The 21,350-nt window shown below is 59.2% G+C and overlaps 2 protein-coding genes across 5 annotated transcripts; one reads left to right on the top strand and one right to left on the bottom strand.

Moving 5' to 3' along the window:
• Positions 1-82: 82 nt before the first annotated feature.
• LOC147647469 (vitelline membrane outer layer protein 1 homolog) lies at positions 83-6,305 on the top strand. Its single transcript, XM_086871704.1, has 4 exons — positions 83-88; positions 723-1,004; positions 2,388-2,485; positions 5,094-6,305. The coding sequence occupies exons 1-4, from the start codon at positions 83-85 to the stop codon at positions 5,392-5,394; spliced, it is 687 nt and encodes a 228-aa protein (XP_086727830.1). The 3' UTR covers positions 5,395-6,305.
• A 121-nt stretch (positions 6,306-6,426) lies between these two features.
• On the bottom strand, positions 6,427-21,022 carry LOC111942918 (voltage-gated potassium channel subunit beta-3-like). 4 transcript variants are annotated; one of them, XM_086871859.1, is made up of 15 exons: positions 20,886-21,019; positions 18,916-18,959; positions 18,032-18,069; positions 17,699-17,772; positions 16,279-16,323; positions 14,494-14,538; positions 13,938-13,975; positions 13,503-13,589; positions 13,124-13,159; positions 11,744-11,829; positions 10,658-10,751; positions 10,114-10,193; positions 9,931-10,015; positions 8,182-8,270; positions 6,427-6,760 (listed from the first exon to the last, which is right to left on the bottom strand). In XM_086871859.1, exons 1-15 carry the CDS (start codon positions 20,894-20,896, stop codon positions 6,686-6,688), a joined length of 927 nt encoding a protein of 308 aa, XP_086727985.1. In that variant the 5' UTR covers positions 20,897-21,019; the 3' UTR covers positions 6,427-6,685. The 4 variants fall into 4 exon arrangements, with proteins under 4 accessions (XP_086727985.1, XP_086727987.1, XP_086727986.1 ...); XM_086871861.1 differs by lacking the exon at positions 14,494-14,538 and having other exon boundaries at positions 20,886-21,022; XM_086871860.1 differs by lacking the exon at positions 8,182-8,270 and having other exon boundaries at positions 20,886-21,020.
• Between the last annotated feature and the right edge of the window lie 328 nt (positions 21,023-21,350).

Genomic DNA, 21,350 nt, shown 5'->3' with positions numbered 1-21,350 from the left:
AGTCCCTCCCAGTCCCCGCCGCCCCCCCCGGTCCCTCCCCCGGCTCTAAAGCGGCGGTGCCAGCGGGGGAGGGGGCAGAGCCATGGCGGTGTCCCCTGCGCTGTCCCCGCTGTCCCCTCGGGCCCTGCTGGCCCTGCTGGCCCTGCTGGCCCCCCCCGCGCGGGGCTGGGACAGCGACGCCCCCACGGCCACGCTGTCGGTGGAGAACGGGGGACAGTGGGGACACTGGGGGGACCCCGAGTTCTGCCCCGGGAAATCCTTCGCGAGTGGCTTCCAGCTGAAGGTGGGGACATCACTGGGGACACTGGGGACATTGGGGACATTGGGGGGACATTGGGGGACATTGGGGACACTGGGGGGACATTGGGGGGGATTGGGGACATTGTGGGGACACTGGGGGCATTGGGGACATTGGGGACATTGGGGACATTGTGGGGACACTGGGGGGACCCCAAGTTCTGCCCCGGGAAATCCTTCGCAAGTGGCTTCCAGCTGAAGGTGGGGACATCACTGGGGACATTGGGGACACTGGGGACATTGGGGGACATTGGGGGGATTTGGGACATTGGGGGGATTGGGGGTCATTGGGGACATTGGGGGGATTTGGGGACATTGGGGGGACATTGGGGACATTGGGGGGGTTGGGGACATTGGGGACATTGTGGGGACACTGGGGGGACCCCGAGTTCTGCCCCGGGAAATCCTTCGCGAGTGGCTTCCAGCTGAAGGTGGGGACATCACTGGGGACACTGGGGACACTGGGGGACATTGGGGGACATTGGGGGGATTTGGGACATTGGGGGGACATTGGGGGGATTGGGGACATCGGGGTCATTGGGGATATTGGGGGGATTGAGGACATTGGGGGAACATTGGGGACATTGGGGGGGTTGGGGACATTGGGGACATTGGGGGGGTTGGGGACATTGGGGACATTGTGGGGACACTGGGGGGACCCCGAGTTCTGCCCCGGGAAATCCTTCGCGAGTGGCTTCCAGCTGAAGGTGGGGACATCACTGGGGACATTGGGGACACTGGGGGACATTGGGGACATTGGGGACACTGGGGACATTGGGGGGATTGGGGGGATTGGGGACACTGGGGGGACATTGAGGATATTGGGGACATTGGGGACATTGGGGACATCGGGGTCATTGGGGACATCGGGGTCATTGGGGACATTGGGGGGATTGGGGACATTGGGGGGGTTGGGGACATCGGGGACATTGGGGACATTGGGGGACATTGGGGACACTGGGGGGACATTGGGGGGGATTGGGGACATTGTGGGGACACTGGGGGGACCCCAAGTTCTGCCCCAGGAAATCCTTCGCGAGTGGCTTCCAGCTGAAGGTGGGGACATTGGGGACATCATTGGGGACACTGGGGGGATTGAGGGACACTGGGGACATTGGGGACATTGGGGACGCTGGGAGGACATTGGGGCCACAGGGGGATACTGGGAAGGGGGAGGGGATTAGGGACACTGGGGGGACATGGGGGACATTGGGGGGACATTGGGGACACTGGGGGGACATTGGGGACAGGGGGGCACTGGGGACATTGGAGACACTGGGGGGACATTGGGGGAGATTGGGGATATTGGGGGGATTGGGGACATTGGGGACACTGGGGGGCACTGGGGACAGAGGGGACATTGGGGACAGGGGGACACTGGGGACATTGGGGACACTGGGGGGACATTGGGGACACTGGGGGGATTGGGGACAGAGGGGACACTGGGGGGACATTTGGGTCAGAGGGGCACTGGGGACATTGGGGGGGATTAGGGACATTGGGGACATTGAGGACAGGGGAGGGACATTGGGGACAGGGGGACACTGGGGACATTGGGGGGGATTAGGGACATTGGGGACATTGAGGACAGGGGAGGGACATTGGGGACAGGGGGACACTGGGGACATTGGGGGGGATTAGGGACATTGGGGGACATTGAGAACAGGGGGGACATTGGGGACATTGAGGGGACGGGGGAGATAAGGGACAGGGACAGGGGGGACACAGGGGGACAGGGAGAGGGACGGGGGGACAGAGGGGACACCGGAGGACAGGGGAGGACACTGGGGACATTGGGGGACATTGGGGGACACTGGGGGACACGGGGGGGACCAGAGGGGACATTGGGTGGGATATGGAGGTGACACTTGGGGACACAGGGGTGACAGAGAGGACATGGAGGGGACATTGGGGGGACATGGGGGGGGATGTGGAGGTGGCACTTGGGGACACGGTGGGGGGACATGGGGGGGACACAGGGATGGGGACACCTGAAGGGACACATGGGGACATTGGGGACACGCGGGGGGGGTCGGGGACACGGGAGGTGACAGGAACTGTGGGGGAGGTGACAGTTCTGGACTCTGCAGGTGGAGCCCCACAAGGGATTTTTCGGGGACGACACGGGGCTGAACGGGGTGCGGCTGCTCTGTGAGAAGGGGGGACAGGTCACGTCCAGCGAGGGGCCGTGAGTGACCACGGGGGGTCAGCGGGGCAGGGGCACCCAACCGTGGCCACCAGAACCCAGCCTTGGCCACCAAAATCCAACTGTGGCCACCAAAATCCAACTGTGGCCACCAAAATCCAACTGTGGCCACCAAAACCCAACTGTGGCCACCAAAACCCAGCCCTGGCCACCAGAACACAGCCCTGGCCACCATAACCCAGCCCTGGCCACCAAAACCCAGCCCTGGCCACCAGAACCCAGCCCTGGCCACCAAAACCCAACTGTGGCCACCAGAACCCAGCCCTGGCCACCAGAACCCAGCCCTGGCCACCAAAATCCAACTGTGGCCACCAAAACCCAACTGTGGCCACCAAAACCCAACCGTGGCCACCAAAACCCAACCGTGGCCACCAGAACCCAGCCCTGGCCACCATAACCCAACCGTGGCCACCACAACCCAACCAGGACCACCCAAACCCAGTTGTGGCCACCATCACCCAACCACAGCCACCAAAACCCAACTGTGGCCACCATCACCCAACCATGACCATCAAAACCCAACCATGGCCACCAAGACCCAACCATGTCCGCCATCACCCCACCGTGACCACCACAACCCAACCATGGCCACCAAGACCCAGCCATGGCCACCATCACCCAACCATGGCCACCAGAACTCCTCCACACCTGCCATGACCCAACCACAACCACTATGACTCTTCCATGGCCACCAAGACCCAACCATGGCCGCCAAAACTCAACCACGGCCACCATCACCCAACTGTGGCTACCATCACCCAACCCTGACCACCAAATCCCAACCGTGGCCACCAGAACCCAGCCCTGGCCACCAAAACTCCTCCACACCCACCATGACCCAGCCATGGCCACCAAGACCCAACCACACCCACCATCACCCAACCCTGACCACCACAACCCAACCATGGCCACCACAACCCAACCATGGCCACCAAGACAAAACCATGGCCACCAAAACCCAGTTGTGGCCACCATCACCCAACCACGGCCACCATCACCCAACCATGACCACTACAACTCAGCCATGGCCACCAAGACCCAACCACGGCCACCACAACCCAACCACGGCCACCATCACCCAACCACGGCCACCACAACCCAACCACGACCACCATCACCCAACCACGGCCACCATCACCCAACCACGGCCACCAAAACCCAACCACGGCCACCACAACCCAACCACGACCACCATCACCCAACCACGGCCACCATCACCCAACCATGGCCACCAAAACTCAACCATGGCCACCATCACCCAACCATGGCCACCATCACCCAACCGTGGCCACCATCACCCAACCACGACCACCATCACACAACCATGGCCACCATCACACAACCACGGCCACCATCACCCAACCATGGCCACCATCACCCAACCACGGCCACCATCACCCAACCATGGCCACCACAACCCAACCATGGCCACCATCACCCAACCACGACCACCACAACCCAACCATGGCCACCGTGACCCAACTGTGGCCACCACAACCCAACCACGGCCACCATCACCCAACCACGACCACCACAACCCAACCACGACCATCACCCAACCACGGCCACCACAACCCAACCACGGCCACCACAACCCAACCATGGCCAGCAGAACTCCTCCACACCCACCAAGACCCAACCACGACCACCATCACCCAACCACGGCCACCACAACCCAACCACGGCCACCACAACCCAACCATGGCCACCATCACCCAACCATGGCCACCAAAACTCAATCATGGCCACCACAACCCAACCCTGACCACCACAACCCAACCACGGCCACCATCACCCAACCCTGACCACCATCACCCAACCACAGCCACCACAACCCAACCACGGCCACCACAACCCAACCATGGCCACCATCACCCAACCACGGCCACCATCACCCAACCCTGACCACCACAACCCAACCACGGCCACCACAACCCAACCATGGCCACCATCACCCAACCATGGCCACCATCACCCAACCCTGACCACCACAACCCAACCACGGCCACCACAACCCAACCATGGCCACCATTACCCAACCATGGCCACCATCACCCAACCATGGCCACCATCACCCAACCATGGCCACCACAACCCAACCACGGCCACCACAACCCAACCACGGCCACCACAACCCAACCACGACCATCACCCAACCATGGCCACCATCACCCAACCATGGCCACCACAACCCAACCACGGCCACCAAAACCCAACCATGGCCACCACAACCCAACCACGGCCACCAAAACTCAACCATGGCCACCATCACCCAACCACGGCCACCACAACCCAACCACGGCCACCACAACCCAACCATGGCCACCATCACCCAACCATGGCCACCATCACCCAACCATGGCCACCACAACCCAACCATGGCCACCACAACCCAACCACAACCACCACAACCCAACCACAACCACCACAACCCAACCATGGCCACCACAACCCAACCACGCCCCGCCCCGCGCGTTCCTCCCCACCCCAGGCAGGTTCTCCGGGAGGTGGGGGAGGGGTCCCCTCTCCAGGAGGGAGGTGGGGGAGGGGTGCCCCACCCCCACCCCCGCTGACCGCCCCTCCCCCGCAGGCGCGGCTCCTGGGGCCGGCCGGAGACGTGTCCCCCCGGGCAGCGCCTGGTGTCCTTCCGGCTGCGCGTGGAGGCGCCGCGGGGGCTGTGGGACGACACGGCCGCCAACGCGGTGGCCGCCATCTGCTCGGGGGGCTCGGTGCTGGAGGGCCGGGGGGGTCCCCAGGGCACCTGGGGCAACTGGAGCCTGCCCTGCCCCCCCGGGGCCGGGGTCTGCGGCCTCCGCACCCGCCTGGAGCCCCCCCAGCGCGGCGGCGACGACACCGGCCTCAACGACGTGGACCTCTACTGCTGCTCCTGAGATGGGACACCTGGGACACCTGGGGACACACCTGAGATACACCTGGGGACACCTGGGGACACACCTGAGACACCTGGGGAACACCTGAGATACACCTGGGGACACCTGGGACACCTGGGGAACACCTGGGGACCACCTGAGATACACCTGGGGACACACCTGAGACACCTGACACACCTGGGGACACCCGGGGAACACCTGAGACACCTGGGGACACCTGAGACACCTGGGGACACGCCTGGGGAACACCTTGGGACTACCCAGGATCCCTTGGGGACATCTGGGGACCCTCGAGGACACCCCAGGACCTTCAGGGACACCCCTGGGGACACCTGGGGATACCTGAGATACACCTGGGGACACACCTGGGTACATCTGGGGACCCTCGAGGACGCCCCGGGACCCTCAGGGACACCTGGAGACCCTCAGGGACACCTTGGGACACCTACGGGACCCCCCAGGGACCCCAATGACCACCCCAGGGACCCCCAGAGCCTTTGTGGACCCCAAGGACCCCCCCCCTTGGGACCCCCAGGAACCCCCTGGACCCCCCAGGGACCCCTCGGGGACACCCAGAGCCTTTGTGGACCCCCCATGGACCCCATTGACCCCCCCAGGACCCCCTCAGGGACCCCCATGGACCCCACCCCGGGACCTCCAGAGCTTTTGTGGACCCCAGGGACCCCCCCAGGGACCCCCAGAACCTTCGTGGACCCCCCCGACCCCCCCCATGGACCCCCCCAGGACCCCTCATGGACCCCAGGACCCCCCTCGACCACCCCAGGGACCCCCGGGACCCCCCAGGACCTTCGTGGACCCCCCCGACCCCTCCCATGGACCCCTGGAACCTCCCCTCCCCCACCCCCGTGACCGCCCCCCAGGGGCGGGGCAATGAACAGCTTTGATTGACAGCTCTGGCCACGCCCCTTCTTGTGGGAGGGGAGCACTGGGATGAACTGGGAGGGACTGGGGGGCACTGGGAACCCCCCCCGACCCCGCCCCTCTCCCCAAAACGAGGCGGAGCCCCTCCCCCACGTGGGAAAAGCCACTTTATTCCCCTCCCCCTACGGCGGGGGGGAGGGGCGGGAGGGGGCGTGGCCTAACCGGCCTCGCCCCCCGCTGGAAGCGCTGCGATTGGTCAGGGTTATGAGAAAGGGGGCGGGGTTTGTGCTTTGATTGGCCCCGCCCCCTTTTTTTTAAAGGGGCGGGGTTATTGCTGTCAGTCAAAGGTTCCGCGCGGGGGGCGGGGCCATGCGGGAGCAGCCAATGGGAGGCGGCGGAAGGGGCGGGGTCAGGACGGGGCCGCCCCGCCCCCCAGCAGGGGCTGGAGCTCGCGCAGCGCCGCGGGGCCGAGGCGGGGCAGCACCTGGGCGGGAAAAACGGGAAAAATTGGGAAAAACCGGGAAAAAAACCGGGAATTCCACCCAAAACCGGCCCGGGGAACGCGGAGCCCGCCGGGATTTACCCGAAATCCCAGCAAAAAACCCCAAAATCTGAGCAAAATGACCCAAACTTAGCAAAAAATCAACCCAAAATCTGCGAAAATTCACCCAAAATCCGACCCAAAGCCCCAAATGGACGCAAATCAGCCCCAAAATCTGCCAAAATTAACCAGGAATCTGCAAAATTAACCCAAAATTGGACGGATTAACCCCGAGTTGGACAAAATTAACCCCAAATCTGTGAAAATTTGCCCAAAATCTGACCCGAAAAAGCCCAAACTGGACACAAATCACCCCAAATCTGCCAGAATTAACCCCAAATTGGACAAAATTAACCCAACATCTACAAAAATCAACTCAAAATAGAGAAAATTAACCCCAAATCGACACAAATCACCCCCAAATCCGACAAAATTACCCAAAAATCGTTCCAAAATCTGCCAAAATTAACCCCAAACCTGACAAAATCAGCCAAAATCAGCCCAAAACGACAGAAACCGCCCCAAAATGAACCTCAGGACACCCAAACCCACCCTGGGACCCCTCAGTCCCTCCCCAGCCCCCTCCAGGACCCCCCAAATTCCCCCAATTTCCACCAGGATGCCCAAATCTCCCCAGTTTTCCCCAAATTCCTCAGAATCCCCCAAATCCCCCCCGATTTCCCCCAAATTTCCCCCCAGGATGCCCCAATCTCCTTCCAATTTCTCCCCAAACCCCTCAGGAGCCCCAAATCCCCCCCAAACCCCTCCCAAATTTCCCCAAAATCCCCCAAATCCCTCCCAAATTTCCCCCAAAATCCCCCAAATCCCTCCCAAATTTCCCCCAAATCCCTCCCAAATTTCCCCAAATCCCTCCCAAAATCCCCCAAATCTCCCCCAAAATCCCCCAAATCCCTCCCAAAATCCCCCAAATCTCCCCCAAAATCCCCCAAATCCCTCCCAAAATCCCCCAAATCCCTCCCAAATTTCCCCAAATCCCCCCAGATCTCCCCCAAAATCCCCCAAATCTCCCCCAAAATCCCCCAAATCTCCCCCAAAATACCCTAAATCCCTCCCAAAATCCCCTAAATCCCTCCCAAATTTCCCCAACTTCCTCCCAAAATCCCCCAAATCTCCCCCAAAATCCCCCAACTTCCTCCCAAATTTCCCCAAATCCCTCCCAAATTTCCCCAAATCCCTCCCCAAATCCCCCAAATCCCTCCCCAAATCCCCCAAATCTCCCCCCAAATCCCTCCCCAAATCCCCCAAATCCCTCCCAAATTTCCCCAAATTCCTCCCAAATTTCCCCAAATTCCTCCCAAATTTTCCCAAATCCCCCCCAAATCCCCCCCCAGCCCCTCCCCCACCTGCAGGGCCTGGATTTGCTCCCGAAGCCCCCGGGGGGTCTCGGCCCCCACCAGGACGGAGCTGACGCCCTCGAGCCGCAGGGACCAGGCTGGGGACAGGGACAATGTGTCACCACGGTGTCACCCGTGTCACCTCCTGTCACCTCAATGTCACCTCTGTGTCACCCCTGTGTCACCCTGAGTGTCACCCCTGTGCCACCCACCCCATCAATGTCACCTCTGTGTCACCCTGAGTGTCACCCCTGTGTCACCCACCCCATCAATGTCACCTCTGTGTCACCCTGAGTGTCACCCCTGTGTCACCCCTGTGTCACCCACCCCATCAATGTCACCCCTGAACGCCCTCGAGCCGCAGGGACCAGGCTGGGGACAGGGACAGGGACAACGTGTCACCACGGTGTCACCTCCTGTGTCACCCCTGTGTCACCTCTGTGTCACCCTGAGTGTCACCCGTGTGTCACCCACCCCATCAATGTCACCTCCTGTCACCCCAGTGTCACCCCTGAACGCCCTCGAGCCGCAGGGACCAGGCTGGGGACAGGGACAACGTGTCACCACGGTGTCACCTCTGTGTCACTTCTGTGTCACCTCAGTGTCACCCTGAGTGTCACCCCTGTGTCACCCCTGTGTCACCTCTGTGCCACCCCTGTGTCACCCTGAGTGTCACCCCTGTGTCATCCACCCCATCAACATCACCTCCTGTCACCTCTGTGTCACCCCTGTGTCACCCTGAGTGTCACCTCTGTGTCACCTCAGTGTCACCCCTGTGCCACCCCTGTGTCACCCACCCCATCAATGTCACCCCTGTGTCACCCTGTCACCCCTGTGTCACTCACCCCATCAAGGTCACCCCCAGTGTCACCCCCGGGTCACCCCCAGTGCCCTCCAGCTGCAGGGACAGTGATGACGTCACCCCTGGAGCCACCCCTGGTGTCACCCTGGGGTCACCCTGGGGTCACCCTGGGGTCACTCACACCCTGGTGTCACGCCCCCAGCCCCGCAATGTCCCGGACGATGTCCCTGGTGATGTCCCCAGTGTCCCCAATGCCATCCCCAATGTCCCCAGTGGTGTCCACAGCGTCCCTAATGCCATCCCCAGTGTCCCCAATGCCATCCCCAATGTCCCCAGTGATGTCCCCAGTGTCCCCAACGCCATCCCCAGTGCCATCCCCAGTGTCCCCAGTGCCACCCCCGGTGTCCCCACTGTCCCCAGTGCTGTCCCCAGTGCCACCCCCGGTGTCACTGGTGTCCCCAGTGTCCCCGGTGGTGTCCCCACTGTCCCCAGTGCCACCCCCGGGGTCCCCGGTGTCCGCAGTGATGTCCCCAATGTCCCCAGTGTCCCCAGTGCCACCCCCAATGTCCCCAGTGTCCCCAGTGCCACCCCCAGTGTCCCCAGTGTCCCCAGTGATGTCCCCAGTGTCCCCAGTGCCACCCCTGGTGTCCCCCGTGTCCCCAGTGCCATCCCCAGTGATGTCCCCAGTGTCCCCAGTGCCACCCCCGGTGTCCCCAGTGATGTCCCCAGTGTCCCCAGTGCCACCCCCGGTGTCCCCCGTGTCCCCAGTGCCATCCCCAGTGATGTCCCCAGTGTCCCCAGTGCCACCCCCGGTGTCCCCAGTGATGTCCCCAGTGTCCCCAGTGCCACCCCCGGTGTCCCCGGTGTCCCCAGTGTCCCCAGTGCCACCCCCAGTGTCCCCAGTGGTGTCCCCAGTGTCCCCAGTGCCACCCCCGGTGTCCCCGGTGTCCCCTCACCGATGCCCAGCTGTCTCTCGGAGCACCCCAACTTCTGGGCCAGCGGCTGCAGCTCCCCCGGAGCCACCGGGCAGCGGGGCCGGCCCTGGGGACACAGCGGGGACATCGGCTGCGGTTGGGGACATTTGGGGACATTTGGGGACACCGGGGACATTTGGGGACCCCCGGGTGACCCGGGGCTACCTTGGCCGGGGCGTTTCCGGGGGTCTCCTCATCCAGGGGGGGCCCGGGGGCCAGCGGGGACCAGGTGACAGCGCCCAGGCCTGGGGACATCGGGGGGGGTGACCTGGGACCCCCCGACCCCGCCCGGACCCCCAAATCACCCCTGGCCCCGCCCCAAACCCCCTTAGCCCCCCCCCAAACCCCCTTAGCCCCGCCCCAAACCCCCTTAGCCCCGCCCCAACCCCCCCTAGCCCCGCCAAACCCCCTTAGCCCCGCCCCAAACCCCTTAGCCCCACCCCAAACCCCCTTAGCCCCGCCCCAAACCCCTTAGCCCCACCCCAAACCCCCTTAGCCCCGCCCCAAACCCCTTAGCCCCGCCTCCGTTTCCCCTCCCTCGTTGGCCACACCCCCTTGTTCTGGCCACACCCCCAGCCCCACCCCAGCCATTGGTTCCAACCACTTTTTAATTGGCCACACCCTCCCTGTGGCCCCACCCCACTAATAGGCCACACCCTCCTGGCCACGCCCCTTTAAACCCCGCCCCTTCCCGTGGCCCCGCCCCTACCAAGGTGGCGGAAGAGGCGGGGCTCCGGCGGAAGCTCCGCCCACTGGCACACGGGGGCCACCAGGTTCAGCTGGCGGGCAACGGCGAAAGTGTCCTGGGGTGGGGACAGCGCTGTCACCTGACCTGGGACATCTCACCTGTGTCACCTGACCTGTGTCACCTGTGTCACCTCTGTCACCTGACCTGTGTCACCTCACCTGTGTGTCACCTCACCTCACCTGTGTGTCACCTCATCTCACCTGTGTGTCACCTCACCTCACCTGTGTCACCTGACCTGGGACACCTCACCTGTGTGTCACCTGTGTCACCTGTGTCACCTGACCTGTGTCACCTCACCTGTGTGTCACCTGTGTGTCACCTGACCTGTGTCACCTCACCTGGGACACCTCACCTGTGTGTCACCTGTGTGTCACCTGACCTGTGTCACCTCACCTGGGACATCTCACCTGTGTGTCACCTGTGTCACCTCACCTGTGTCACCTGACCTGGGACATCTCACCTGTGTGTCACCTGTGTCACCTGACCTGTGTCACCTCACCTGGGACACCTCACCTGTGTGTCACCTGTGTCACCTGTGTCACCTGACCTGTGTCACCTGACCTGTGTGTCACCTGACCTGTGTCACCTCACCTGTGTGTCACCTGTGTCACCTCACTGGTGTCACCTCACCTGGGACACCTCACCTGTGTCACCTGTGTGTCACCTGTGTATCACCTGTGTCACCTGACCTGTGTCACCTGACCTGTGTGTCACCTGACCTGTGTCACCTGTGTCACCCCCCCGTGTCCCCTCGTCCCTTCCCCCTCCTCACCTGCCTTGTCCCCCAAATGTCCCCCAAAACATCCCCCGGGCCCCGCCCGCCATGACGTCACCGGTGTCTCCCGTGTCCCCGCCCACTATGACATCACCGGTGTCCCCCCCTCATGTCCCCGCCCACTATGACGTCACCATCCCATTTCCCTCCTCCCCATGACATCACAGTTAAACCCCGCCCCCTTTCAGCTGTCCCCGCCCACCATGACATCATCACCCCATTCCCATGATGTCACAGTTAAACCCCGCCCCCTTTCAGCTGTCCCCGCCCACCATGACGTCACCGGGGGCGCCCCCGGCCGTGCCCCAATACAGCGCCAGGCCCTGCTCGATGACGTCACTCATGGCACGAACCAACTCTGCCGGAAAGGGGGGGGGGAGGGACCACGTTAACTCCGGGTGGGGTCTGGGGGGGATTTGGGGGGTCTGGAGGGGTCTGGGGAGGATTTGTGGGGGTTTGGAGGGGATTTGGGGTGGATTTTGGGGGGTCTGGAGGAGTTTTGGGGGTCTGGGGGAGATTTTGGGGGTCTGGAGGGGTTTGGGACAGATTTTGGGGGGACTGGAGGGGTTTTGGGGTGGATTTTGGGGGGTTTGGAGGGGTTTTGGGGGTCTGGGGGAGATTTTGGGGTGATTTCAGGTGGGGATCCTAGGAAGGAATTTGGGACTTCGAGGGTTTTTATGGGGATTTGGGGCAGTTTGGGGAGGTTTAGGGGAGTTTTGGGGATGATTTCAGGCGGTTTTGGGTGGATTTGAAATCGTTTGAGGGGATTTGGGGTGGATTTAAGACGGTTTGGGGGGGATTTGGGGGATTTTGGGTGGGTTTAGGGCACTTTGGGGTGGATTAAGGTGGTTCGGGGAGAATTTTGGATGGGCTTGGGGCGGTTTGGGGAGGATTTGTGGGGATTTGGGGCAGTTTGGGGTGGATTTGGGGGATTTTGGGTGGATTTATGGAGATTTGGGGTGGATTTCTGAGGATTTAGGTCAGTTTGGGGTGGATTTGGGTGGCTTGGGTGAATTTGTGGTGATTTGGAGCAGTTTTGGGCGGATTTGGGTGAATTTGTGGAGATTTGTGGCAGATTTGGGCGGATTTGGGTGGATTTGGGGCGGATTTGGGGCAGTTTTGGGTGGATTTGGGTGGATTTGGGGGGGATTTGGGGCAGTTTTGGGTGGATTTGTGGCAGATTTGGGTAGATTTGGGCAGATTTGGGGCAGTTTTGGGTGGATTTGGGCGATTTTGGGTGGATTTGTGGCAGATTTGGGTGGATTTGGGCAGATTTGGGGCAGTTTTGGGTGGATTTAGGGCAGTTTTGGGTGGATTTGTGGGGATTTGGGACAGTTTGGGGTGGATTTCTGGGGATTTGGGGTGGATTTGGAACAGTTTTGGGTGGATTTGGGCAGATTTGGGGCAGTTTTGGGTGGATTTGGGGCGGTTTTGGGTGGATTTAGGGCAGTTTTGGGTGGATTTGGGGCAGTTTGGAGTGGATTTAGGGCAGTTTTGGGTGGATTTGTGGGGATTTGGGGCAGTCTGGGGCAGTTTGGGGTGGATTTGGAACAGTTTTGGGTGGATTTGGGCAGTTTCTGGGGACATTTAAGGATGACCGGAAATGCCTGGGGGGTCCCTGTGGTGTCTCCCCCCCATTTCCCCCTTGGTACCTTCCAGCCGCAGCAGCCGCAGGGTCGGGTCCATTCCTGGGGGGAGGGAAACACGTGAGGGGCGTGGCTACAAAGGGGCGTGGCCACAAAGGGGCGTGGCCACTTCAATTAGTGCCAGGAGGGGCTGGGTGTGGGTGTGGCCAATGGAGGGGCTTTCCAGAGTGGGCGTGGCCTGGGAAAAGTGGGCGTGTCCTCCCATGAAGGGGCGTGGCCTGGTCAGGAGGGCGTGGCCAATGACATGTGTGAAAGGAGCGGGATGATGTCACTGTGATGGGCGTGGCCAAATAGAGGCGTGGCCCAGAGGAGGGCGTGGCCTGGGGTGAAGGGGCGCGGTCTGAGACAAAGGGGAGTGGCCTCGCAGAAAGGGGCGTGGCCTCACCCTCATTGTGGGCGGGGCCTGGGCGGGGTCCAGCGAAGACGACGTCGACGTAATCGAGCTGGAGGCGGAGCAGGGACCCCCGGAGACCTGTGGGGGGCGGGGTCACAGTCGGGCCACGCCCACACCGACCCCAGAGGGGGCGTGGCCAAGCTTAAACCACCCCCACAGCAGATGCAGCATTTCAAAAGGGCGTGGCCAAATTAAAGCCACACCCACAACCAACCCACGATTGCGATAACCCACGGGGGGCGTGGCCAAGGTGAAGCCACGCCCACAAAAAGCCTGGGAGCTACAGGGGCGTGGTCAGTGTTGAGCCACGCCCACGCCTTTGCCCATATAAGGGCATAGAGAGTGTAGGGGGTGGGGTTGGCCACGCCCACAAAAATGACCACACCCCCATTGTGGCCACGCCCACCGCAGGCTCCGCCCCCTCACCTTCCAGCAGGTGCTTCCTGGAGAGGCCCCGGTCGGGTCTGAGGAGGCAAAAAAAGCCCAAATTTACCCCAAAAAAAGCCCAAATTCACCCAAAGCCACCAAAATTCACCCAAAATTCCCAAATCCGCCCTCAAAAAGTAAAATTCATCCCAAAAAAAATCCCCAAATCCACCCCAAAACGCCTCAAAATCCACCCGGAGACGCCAAAATTCATCTCAAAACCCAAAATTCCTCCCAAAACCGGCAAATCCACGCCGAGACCCAGAAATACCCAAAATTCCACCCAAAATCCACCCTAAAAATCCAAAGTTTATCTCAGGAACCTCCAAATCCCCCCAAGACCCCAAACCCACCCCAAAAAAACCCCAAATTTCCTCCCTCCCAAAAAGAAACCCCTAAAAAAAACCCCTGAAACGCCAAAATTCCCTCCCCGAACCCCAAATTCACCCCCAAATATCCCAAAACTGCCCCAGAATGATCAGAAGGCGCCGGAAAGGACCCCAAAATCCCCCAGAATGACCCCAAATTCCCCCCGCGGTGCATTGTGGGTACTCACGGCGCCCCCCAGTGGACGCGCGTGGTGATGACGTAACTGGAGCGCCTGGGGGGGGAGGGGCGAGGGTGGGGGAGGGGCAGCGACCCCAAATCCACCCCTCCCCCCCCGCACACACACAGGAACCCAAAATCCGCCAAAATCACCCCAAAATCCACCAAAATCACCCAAAAATTACCACAGGAACCTTTAAAAATCCCAGAGGGAGCCCGAAATCCACCAAAAGCACCCCAAAATCCACCAAAATCACCCCAAAATCCATCAAAATCACCCCAAAATCCATCAAAATCACCCCAAAATCCACCAAAAGCACCCCAAAATCCATCAAAATCACCCCAAAATACATCAAAATCACCCCAAAATCCATCAAAATCACCCCAAAATCCCACCCAGGACCCCCAAATTCCCTTCCAGAGTCCCCAAAATCCCACCCAGGAATGCCAAAATCCACCAAAATCACCCCAAAATCCACCAAAATCACCCCAAAATTACCACAGGAACCCTTAAAAACCCCAGAGGGAGCCCAAAATCCACCAAAATCACCCCAAAATCACCCCAGAAATCCCGAAATCCCACTCAGGACCCCCAAATTCCCTTCCAGAGTCACCAAAATCCCCCAAAATCCCTCGGGATCTCCAAAATTCCACCCAGGACACCCAAAATCCACCCCAAAATTCTACCTGGGAACCCCAAAATTCCAGCCAGGAACCCCAAAATCTCCCCAGGAAGCCAAAAAATCACAAAAACCACCCCAAAATCCACCCCAGGACCCCCAAATTCCCTTCCAGAGCCCCCAAAATCCACCAAAATCCCTCGGGATCGCCAAAATCCCACCCAGGACACCCAAACCACCCCAAAATCCCACCTGGGAACCCCCAAGTTCCCATCCAGAAGCTCCAAAATCCCTCCTGGGACCCCCAAAAATCCTCCCAGGATCCCAAAATTTCACCCGGGGACCCCAAAATCTCCTCAAACCACCCCAAAATCCCACCCAGGGACCCCAAATTCCCTCTCAGGGACCCCAAAATCCCCCAAAATCCACCCCAAAATTCCACCTGGGAACCCCAAAATTCCAGCCAGGAACCCCAAAATCTCCCCAGGAACCACAAAATCCCCCAAAACCAACCCAAAATCCACCCCAAAATCCCCCCAAGACCCCCAAATTCCCACCCAGGGACCCTAAAATTCCACCTGGGAACCCCAAAATTTCACCCGGGGACCCCAAAAATCTCCTCAAACCACCCCAAAATCCACCCCAAAATCCACCCAAGACCCCCAAAATCCCCCAAAATCACCCCAAAATCACCCCAAATCACCCCAAAAATCCCACCCAGGGACCCCAAAATCCACCAAAACCACCCCAAAATTCCACCTGGGAACCCCAAAATTTCACCCGGGGACCCCAAAAATCTCCTCAAACCACCCCAAAATCCACCCCAAAATCCACCAAAATTCCCCCCAGGATCCCAAAATCCACCAAAATCACCCCAAAATCCCCCCCAGAGACCCCAAATTCCCACCCAGGGACCCCAAAAATCTCCCAAAATCCCCCCCAGGGACCCCAAAATCCCCCAAAATCCCCCCAAAATCCCACCCAGGGACCCCAAAAATCTCCCAAAATCCCCCCCAGGGACCCCCAAACTTCTCCAGGAAGCCAAAAATTCACAAAAACCACCCCAAAATTCCACCCAGGATCCCAAAATCCACCAAAATCACCCCAAAATCCCCCCCAGGGACCCCCAAATTTCCCCCTGGACCCCCCAAAATCCCGGCCCGCCCCTCCCCCACCTCCATCCTTTGCTCCTCAGGATCCTCCCGAGCATCTTCTCCACCCTGCGGGAATTTGGGGCAAATTTGGGCGATTTTGGGGTTTTTTGGGGAGGAATTTTGGTTTTTTGGGGAATTTTTGGGTCTGGATATTTTTTGGGGGGAGAATTTGGGGCCGGGATTGGGGATTTTTGTGATTTTGGAGGAGTTTTTGGGGTTTTTTTGGTGATTTTGGGGAGGTTTTGGGGAATTTTTGTGACTTTTTGGGTTTTTCTGGTGATTTTTTGAGGAGGATTTTGGTGATTTTTGGGGGAGATTTTTGGGGATTTTCAGTAATTTTGGGGGGATTTTTGGTAATTTTTGGGGGGTTTTGGTAATTTAGGGGGTTTTTTTGGTGATTTTTGGTGATTTTTTTGTAATTTTTGGGGGGATTTTTGGTGATTTTCGGTGTTTTTTGTTAATTTGAGGAGGATTTTTGGTGATTTTTAGGAGTTTTTGGTAATTTTGGGGGGGTTTTGGTGAATTTTGGTGATTTTTGGGTTTTTTTGTTAATTTGGGGGAGGATTTTTGGGTTTTTTTTGTAATTTTGGGGGATTTTTGGTGATTTTTAGGGTGTTTTTGTAATTTTGGGGGGGATTTTTGGGGATTTTTTGGGTTTTTTTAGTAATTCTGGGTAGATTTTTAGTGATTTTTGGGGGTTTTGGTAACTTGGGGAGGATTTTTGGTGATTTTTGGACGGTTTTGGTAATTTTGGGGGTTTTTGGTGATTTGGGGTTTTTTTTTGTAATTTTGGGGGGATTTTTTGTGATTTTTGGTAATTTGGGGAGGATTTTTGGTGATTTTTAGGAGTTTTTGGTAATTTGGGGGGGATTTTTGGGGTTTTTTGGTAATTTTGGGGGGATTTTTGGTGATTTTTGGGGTTTTTGGTAATTTGGGGGGGGATTTTTGCTGAATTTGGGGTTTTTTGGTAATTTCGGGGAGATTTTTGGGGATTTTGGGGGATTTTTTTGTAATTTTGGGGTGATTTTTGGTGATTTTTGGGGTTTTGTGGCAATTTTGGGTGGATTTTAGAGATTTTCTTTAAAATTTGAAATCAGCATTGAATTTTTTTATGATTTTTTTGGGTCTGACAGAGGAAATTGGGGCTTTTTTGGGGTCAATTTTTAGATTTTTGCAGCATTTTTGGACTCAAATTTGGGATCTTTCACCTTTTTGGGGTGGGGGTTTTTTTGGGAGGGGAAGATTTTTGGGGGAATTTTGGGGATTTTTGGGGTCAGAGCTGCGTTTTTAGGGGGTGAATATTGGATTTTTTGAGGGATTTTGAAGCCAAAATTGGAATTTTTGGGGGTTTTTGGGGTCGGGATTTTTTGGGGGGGCATTTTGGGGGTCCAGGGAGGTTTTGGGGGGTCCGGGGAGGTTTTTGGGGTCCCCCCCCCCGTACCTGGCCGAGGCTTCGGCCGCGTCGAAAAGCGTCACCCCCAATTCGTAGGCGGCGCTCAGCACCTGCTCAGCCTCCTGGGAAACCCCAAATATGGGGAGGGGGAGTCATGGAGGGACCCCCAAATCCGGGGGGGGGGCACCCCCAGACTCCCCCCCAAAAAAATCCCAAAAACGAGGAAAAAAAACCCAAAAAAAGAGAAAAAAAGGGCAAAAAAACGGGTGGGAAATGCCCCAAAAAAGGGAAAAAATAACAAAAATAAGAGGGGGACCCCAAAAATTGAAGGAATCCCCCCAAAAAAAAGGGGGGACATTGAAATTTTGGGGGGGGTCTCACCTCCTCGGAGGTCCCGGCCCCGAAGGTCCCGCGGGCACCTGGGGGGGGAAATTGGGGATGAGGAGAAAGGGACCCCCAAAAACCCCAAATTCCGGCCCAAAAATCACTCAGGGACCCCCAAAATCGCCCCAAAATCCCCCCAAATTCCCTCAAATTCACACTAAACCTTCCCCAACGCCCCCAAATCCCCCGAAATTCCCCCAAAATGTTCCCAGAATCCCCCAAATCTCCCCCAAATCCCCCTAAAAATCCCTCAAACCCTTCCAAAACCCCCAAAATCTCCCTTAAATTCTCCACAAAATCCCCCAAAGTCCCCAAAAGTCCCTGAAATCCTCTGAATTCCACCCAAATCTGCCCAAAATCTCCCCCAAATCCTCCCAAAAATCCCCCAAATCCGCCCCAGAACCCCCCAGAATTCCCAATTTCCCCCCAAAATTTCCAAATTCCCCCCCAAATTCCCCCCAAAATTCCCCCCAGAATCCCCAAATTCCTCCCCAAATTAGCCAATTGCCTCTAAAATCCTCCCAAAATTCCCAAAATCCCCCCAAAATCCCCAAAATCCCCCCAAAATCCCAAAATTCCCCCAAAAATTCCCAAAATCCCCCCCAAAAATCACAAATTCCCCCAAAATTCCCGAATTCCCCCCAAAATTCCCCAAAATTCCCCCAAAATTCCCCCCAAAATTCCCCAAAATTCCCCAAATTCCCCCAAAATTCCCCAAATTCCCCCCAAAATTCCCCCCAAAAATCCCAAAATTCCCCAAAATTCCCAAAAATTCCCCAAAAATTCCCCAAAATTCCCCAAATCCCCCCAAAATTCCCCAAAATCCCCCAAAATCCCCCCAAATCCCCCCAGAATTCCCGAATCCCCCCAGATCCGCTCACCCAGCCCCAGGCAGGACACGCGCAGCCCCGAGCGCCCGAGGGTCCTGGGGGGGCACAAAAGGGGGGGAGGGGTCACCCCAAAAGGGACCCCCCGGAGCCGGGACCCCCAAATCGGGAGAGGAGACCCCGAAATGGGGCTGGGGGACCCCCGAAATTAACCCGGGACCCCCGAAAATAAACCCGGGACCCCCCGAAATTAACCCGGGACCCCCGAAATTAACCCGGGACCCCCAAAATAAACCCGGGACCCCCAAAATAAACCTGGGACCCCCAAAATAAACCCGGGACCCCCAAAATAAACCTGGGACCCCCCCAAAATTAACCCGGGACACCCAAAATAAACCCAGGGACCCCCGAAATTAACCCGGGACCCCCGAAATTAACCCGGGACCCCCCCAAAATAAACCTGGGACCCCCAAAATAAACCCGGGACCCCCAAAATAAACCCGGCACCCCCCGAAATTAACTCGGAACCCCCAAAATGGGGCTCGGGGACCCCCAAAATAAACCCAGGGACCCCCAAAAATAAACCCGGGACCCCCAAAAATAAACCCGGGACCCCCGAAATTAACCCGGGACCCCCGAAAATAAACCTGGAACCCCCAAAATAAACCCGGGACCCCCAAAATGGGGCTGGGGGACCCCCGAAATTAACCCGGGACCCCCCAAATAAACCCGGCACCCCCCGAAATTAACTCGGGACCCCCAAAATGGGGCTCGGGGACCCCCAAAATAAACCCGGGACCCCCCGAAATTAACCCGGGACCCCCAAAATGGGGCTCGGGGACCCCCAAAATAAACCCAGGGACCCCCAAAATAAACCTGGGACACCCAAAAATAAACCCGGGACCTCCAAAATAAACCCGGGACCCCCAAATAAACCCGGCACCCCCCCAAAATGGGGCTCGGGACTCCCCCAAAATAAACCCGGGACCCCCTCAAAATAAACCCAGGGACCCCTAAAAGGGACTCGGGACCCCCCCAATTAAAGCCGGGACCCCCAAAATGAACTCAGGACCCCCCAATAATCCCAGGGACCCCCAAAATAAACCGAAAATGGGGCCCAGGGAACCCAAAAGGGACTCGGGACCCCCCCAGATAAACCCGACCCCCCCCAATTAAACCCAGGGACCCCCCAATAAACCCGGGACCCCTAAAATGGGGCTCGGGGACCCCCAAAATAAACCCAGGGACCCCCAAATAAACCCGGGACCCCCAAATAAACCCAGGGACCCCTAAAAGGGACCCGACCCCCACCCAAATAAAGCCGGGGACCCCAGAAAGGGGCCCAGGGACCCCAAAAATGGACTCGGGACCCCCCCCAAATAAACCCGGGACCCCCACAAATAAATCCGGGGACCCCCAAATAAACCCGGGACCCCCCCCAATAAATCCGAGGACCCCCAAATAAACCCGGGACCCCCACAAATAAACCCGGGACCCCCCCAAATAAACCCAGGGACCCCCAAATAAACCCGGGACCCCCCCAAATAAATCCGGGGACCCCCAAATAAACCCGGGACCGCCCCAAATAAATCCGGGACCCCCAAAAGGGACCCGACCGCCCCCCCCATTTAAACCCGGGACCCCCAATTAAAGCCGGGACCCCCAAAAGGGACCCGACCCCTCCCCCCAATTAAACCCGGGACCCCCAATTAAACCCGGGACCCCCAATTAAACCCGGGACCCCCAATTAAACCCGGGACCCTCCCCCCCCCCAATTAAACCCGGGGACCCCCAATTAAACCCGGGGACCCCCAATTAAGCCCGGGACCCCCCCCCAGTTAAAGCCGGGGACCCCCAAAAGGGACCCGACCCCTCCCCCCAATTAAACCCGGGACCCCCAATTAAAGCCGGGGACCCCCAAAAGGGACCCGACCCCTCCCCCCAATTAAACCCGGGACCCCCCCCAATTAAAGCCAGGACCCCCGAAAGGGACCCTCCCCCTCCCCCCCGCCCCTCCCCCATACCGGTACTTCATGCCGGGCCCGGGGGTCGCTCCTGGGGGGTCCCTTTTGGCGGCCGCCGCCCCTCCCCCACCCCCCCCCCCGACCCCCGCGGGGCCTCCCCTCCCCCCGCCCCCCCCGGATTTCTGCGGGGCGCCCCCTCCCCTCCCCCCTCCCCCCCCTCCTCCTCCCCCCCCCCCCGCTCCCGCCGCGCCCCTCCCCCCCCCCCCGGCCGCCCCTCCCCCCCCCGGGCCGGGGCCCCGCAGGCTCTGCTCGGTGCACGCGATCGAGACCTGCATTGGGGGGGGGGGGAGGGGCCGGGGGGACCCCCGAAATGGGGGGGGGGAGGGGCCCGCAGGGGTCGCGGTGTCCCCGGAGCGGGCGGAGAGCGGGGGGAGGGGCGGGGCCGCGCACGGAGCGAGGCCGCGCCCACCGCGGGGGGCGGGGCTTGGCGTGCGGGGCCACGCCCACCGGAGAGCGCGCGGGGGG

This window comes from Cyanistes caeruleus, chromosome 37 (assembly GCF_971803275.1).
Source record: "Cyanistes caeruleus chromosome 37, bCyaCae1.hap1.1, whole genome shotgun sequence".
Classification (NCBI taxonomy): domain Eukaryota; kingdom Metazoa; phylum Chordata; class Aves; order Passeriformes; family Paridae; genus Cyanistes; species Cyanistes caeruleus.
Note: the sequence above shows the minus strand (reverse complement) of the source record. Positions and strands in the feature narration are given on the sequence as shown.

What these genes read in the sequence shown, in the direction of transcription:
- LOC147647469 (XM_086871704.1), top strand. An exon ending in CGAGTGGCTTCCAGCTGAAG is followed by an intron (nt 1,005 to 2,387) that starts GTGGGGACATCA and finishes TGGACTCTGCAG; the next exon opens with GTGGAGCCCCACAAGGGATT. An exon ending in GTCACGTCCAGCGAGGGGCC is followed by an intron (nt 2,486 to 5,093) that starts GTGAGTGACCAC and finishes CCTCCCCCGCAG; the next exon opens with GCGCGGCTCCTGGGGCCGGC.
- LOC111942918 (XM_086871859.1), bottom strand. An exon ending in GCGCCCCCGGTGACGTCATG is followed by an intron (nt 10,752 to 11,743) that starts GTGGGCGGGGAC and finishes TCCCCACCCCAG; the next exon opens with GACACTTTCGCCGTTGCCCG. An exon ending in CCGCCTCTTCCGCCACCTTG is followed by an intron (nt 10,194 to 10,657) that starts GTAGGGGCGGGG and finishes CGATGTCCCCAG; the next exon opens with GCCTGGGCGCTGTCACCTGG.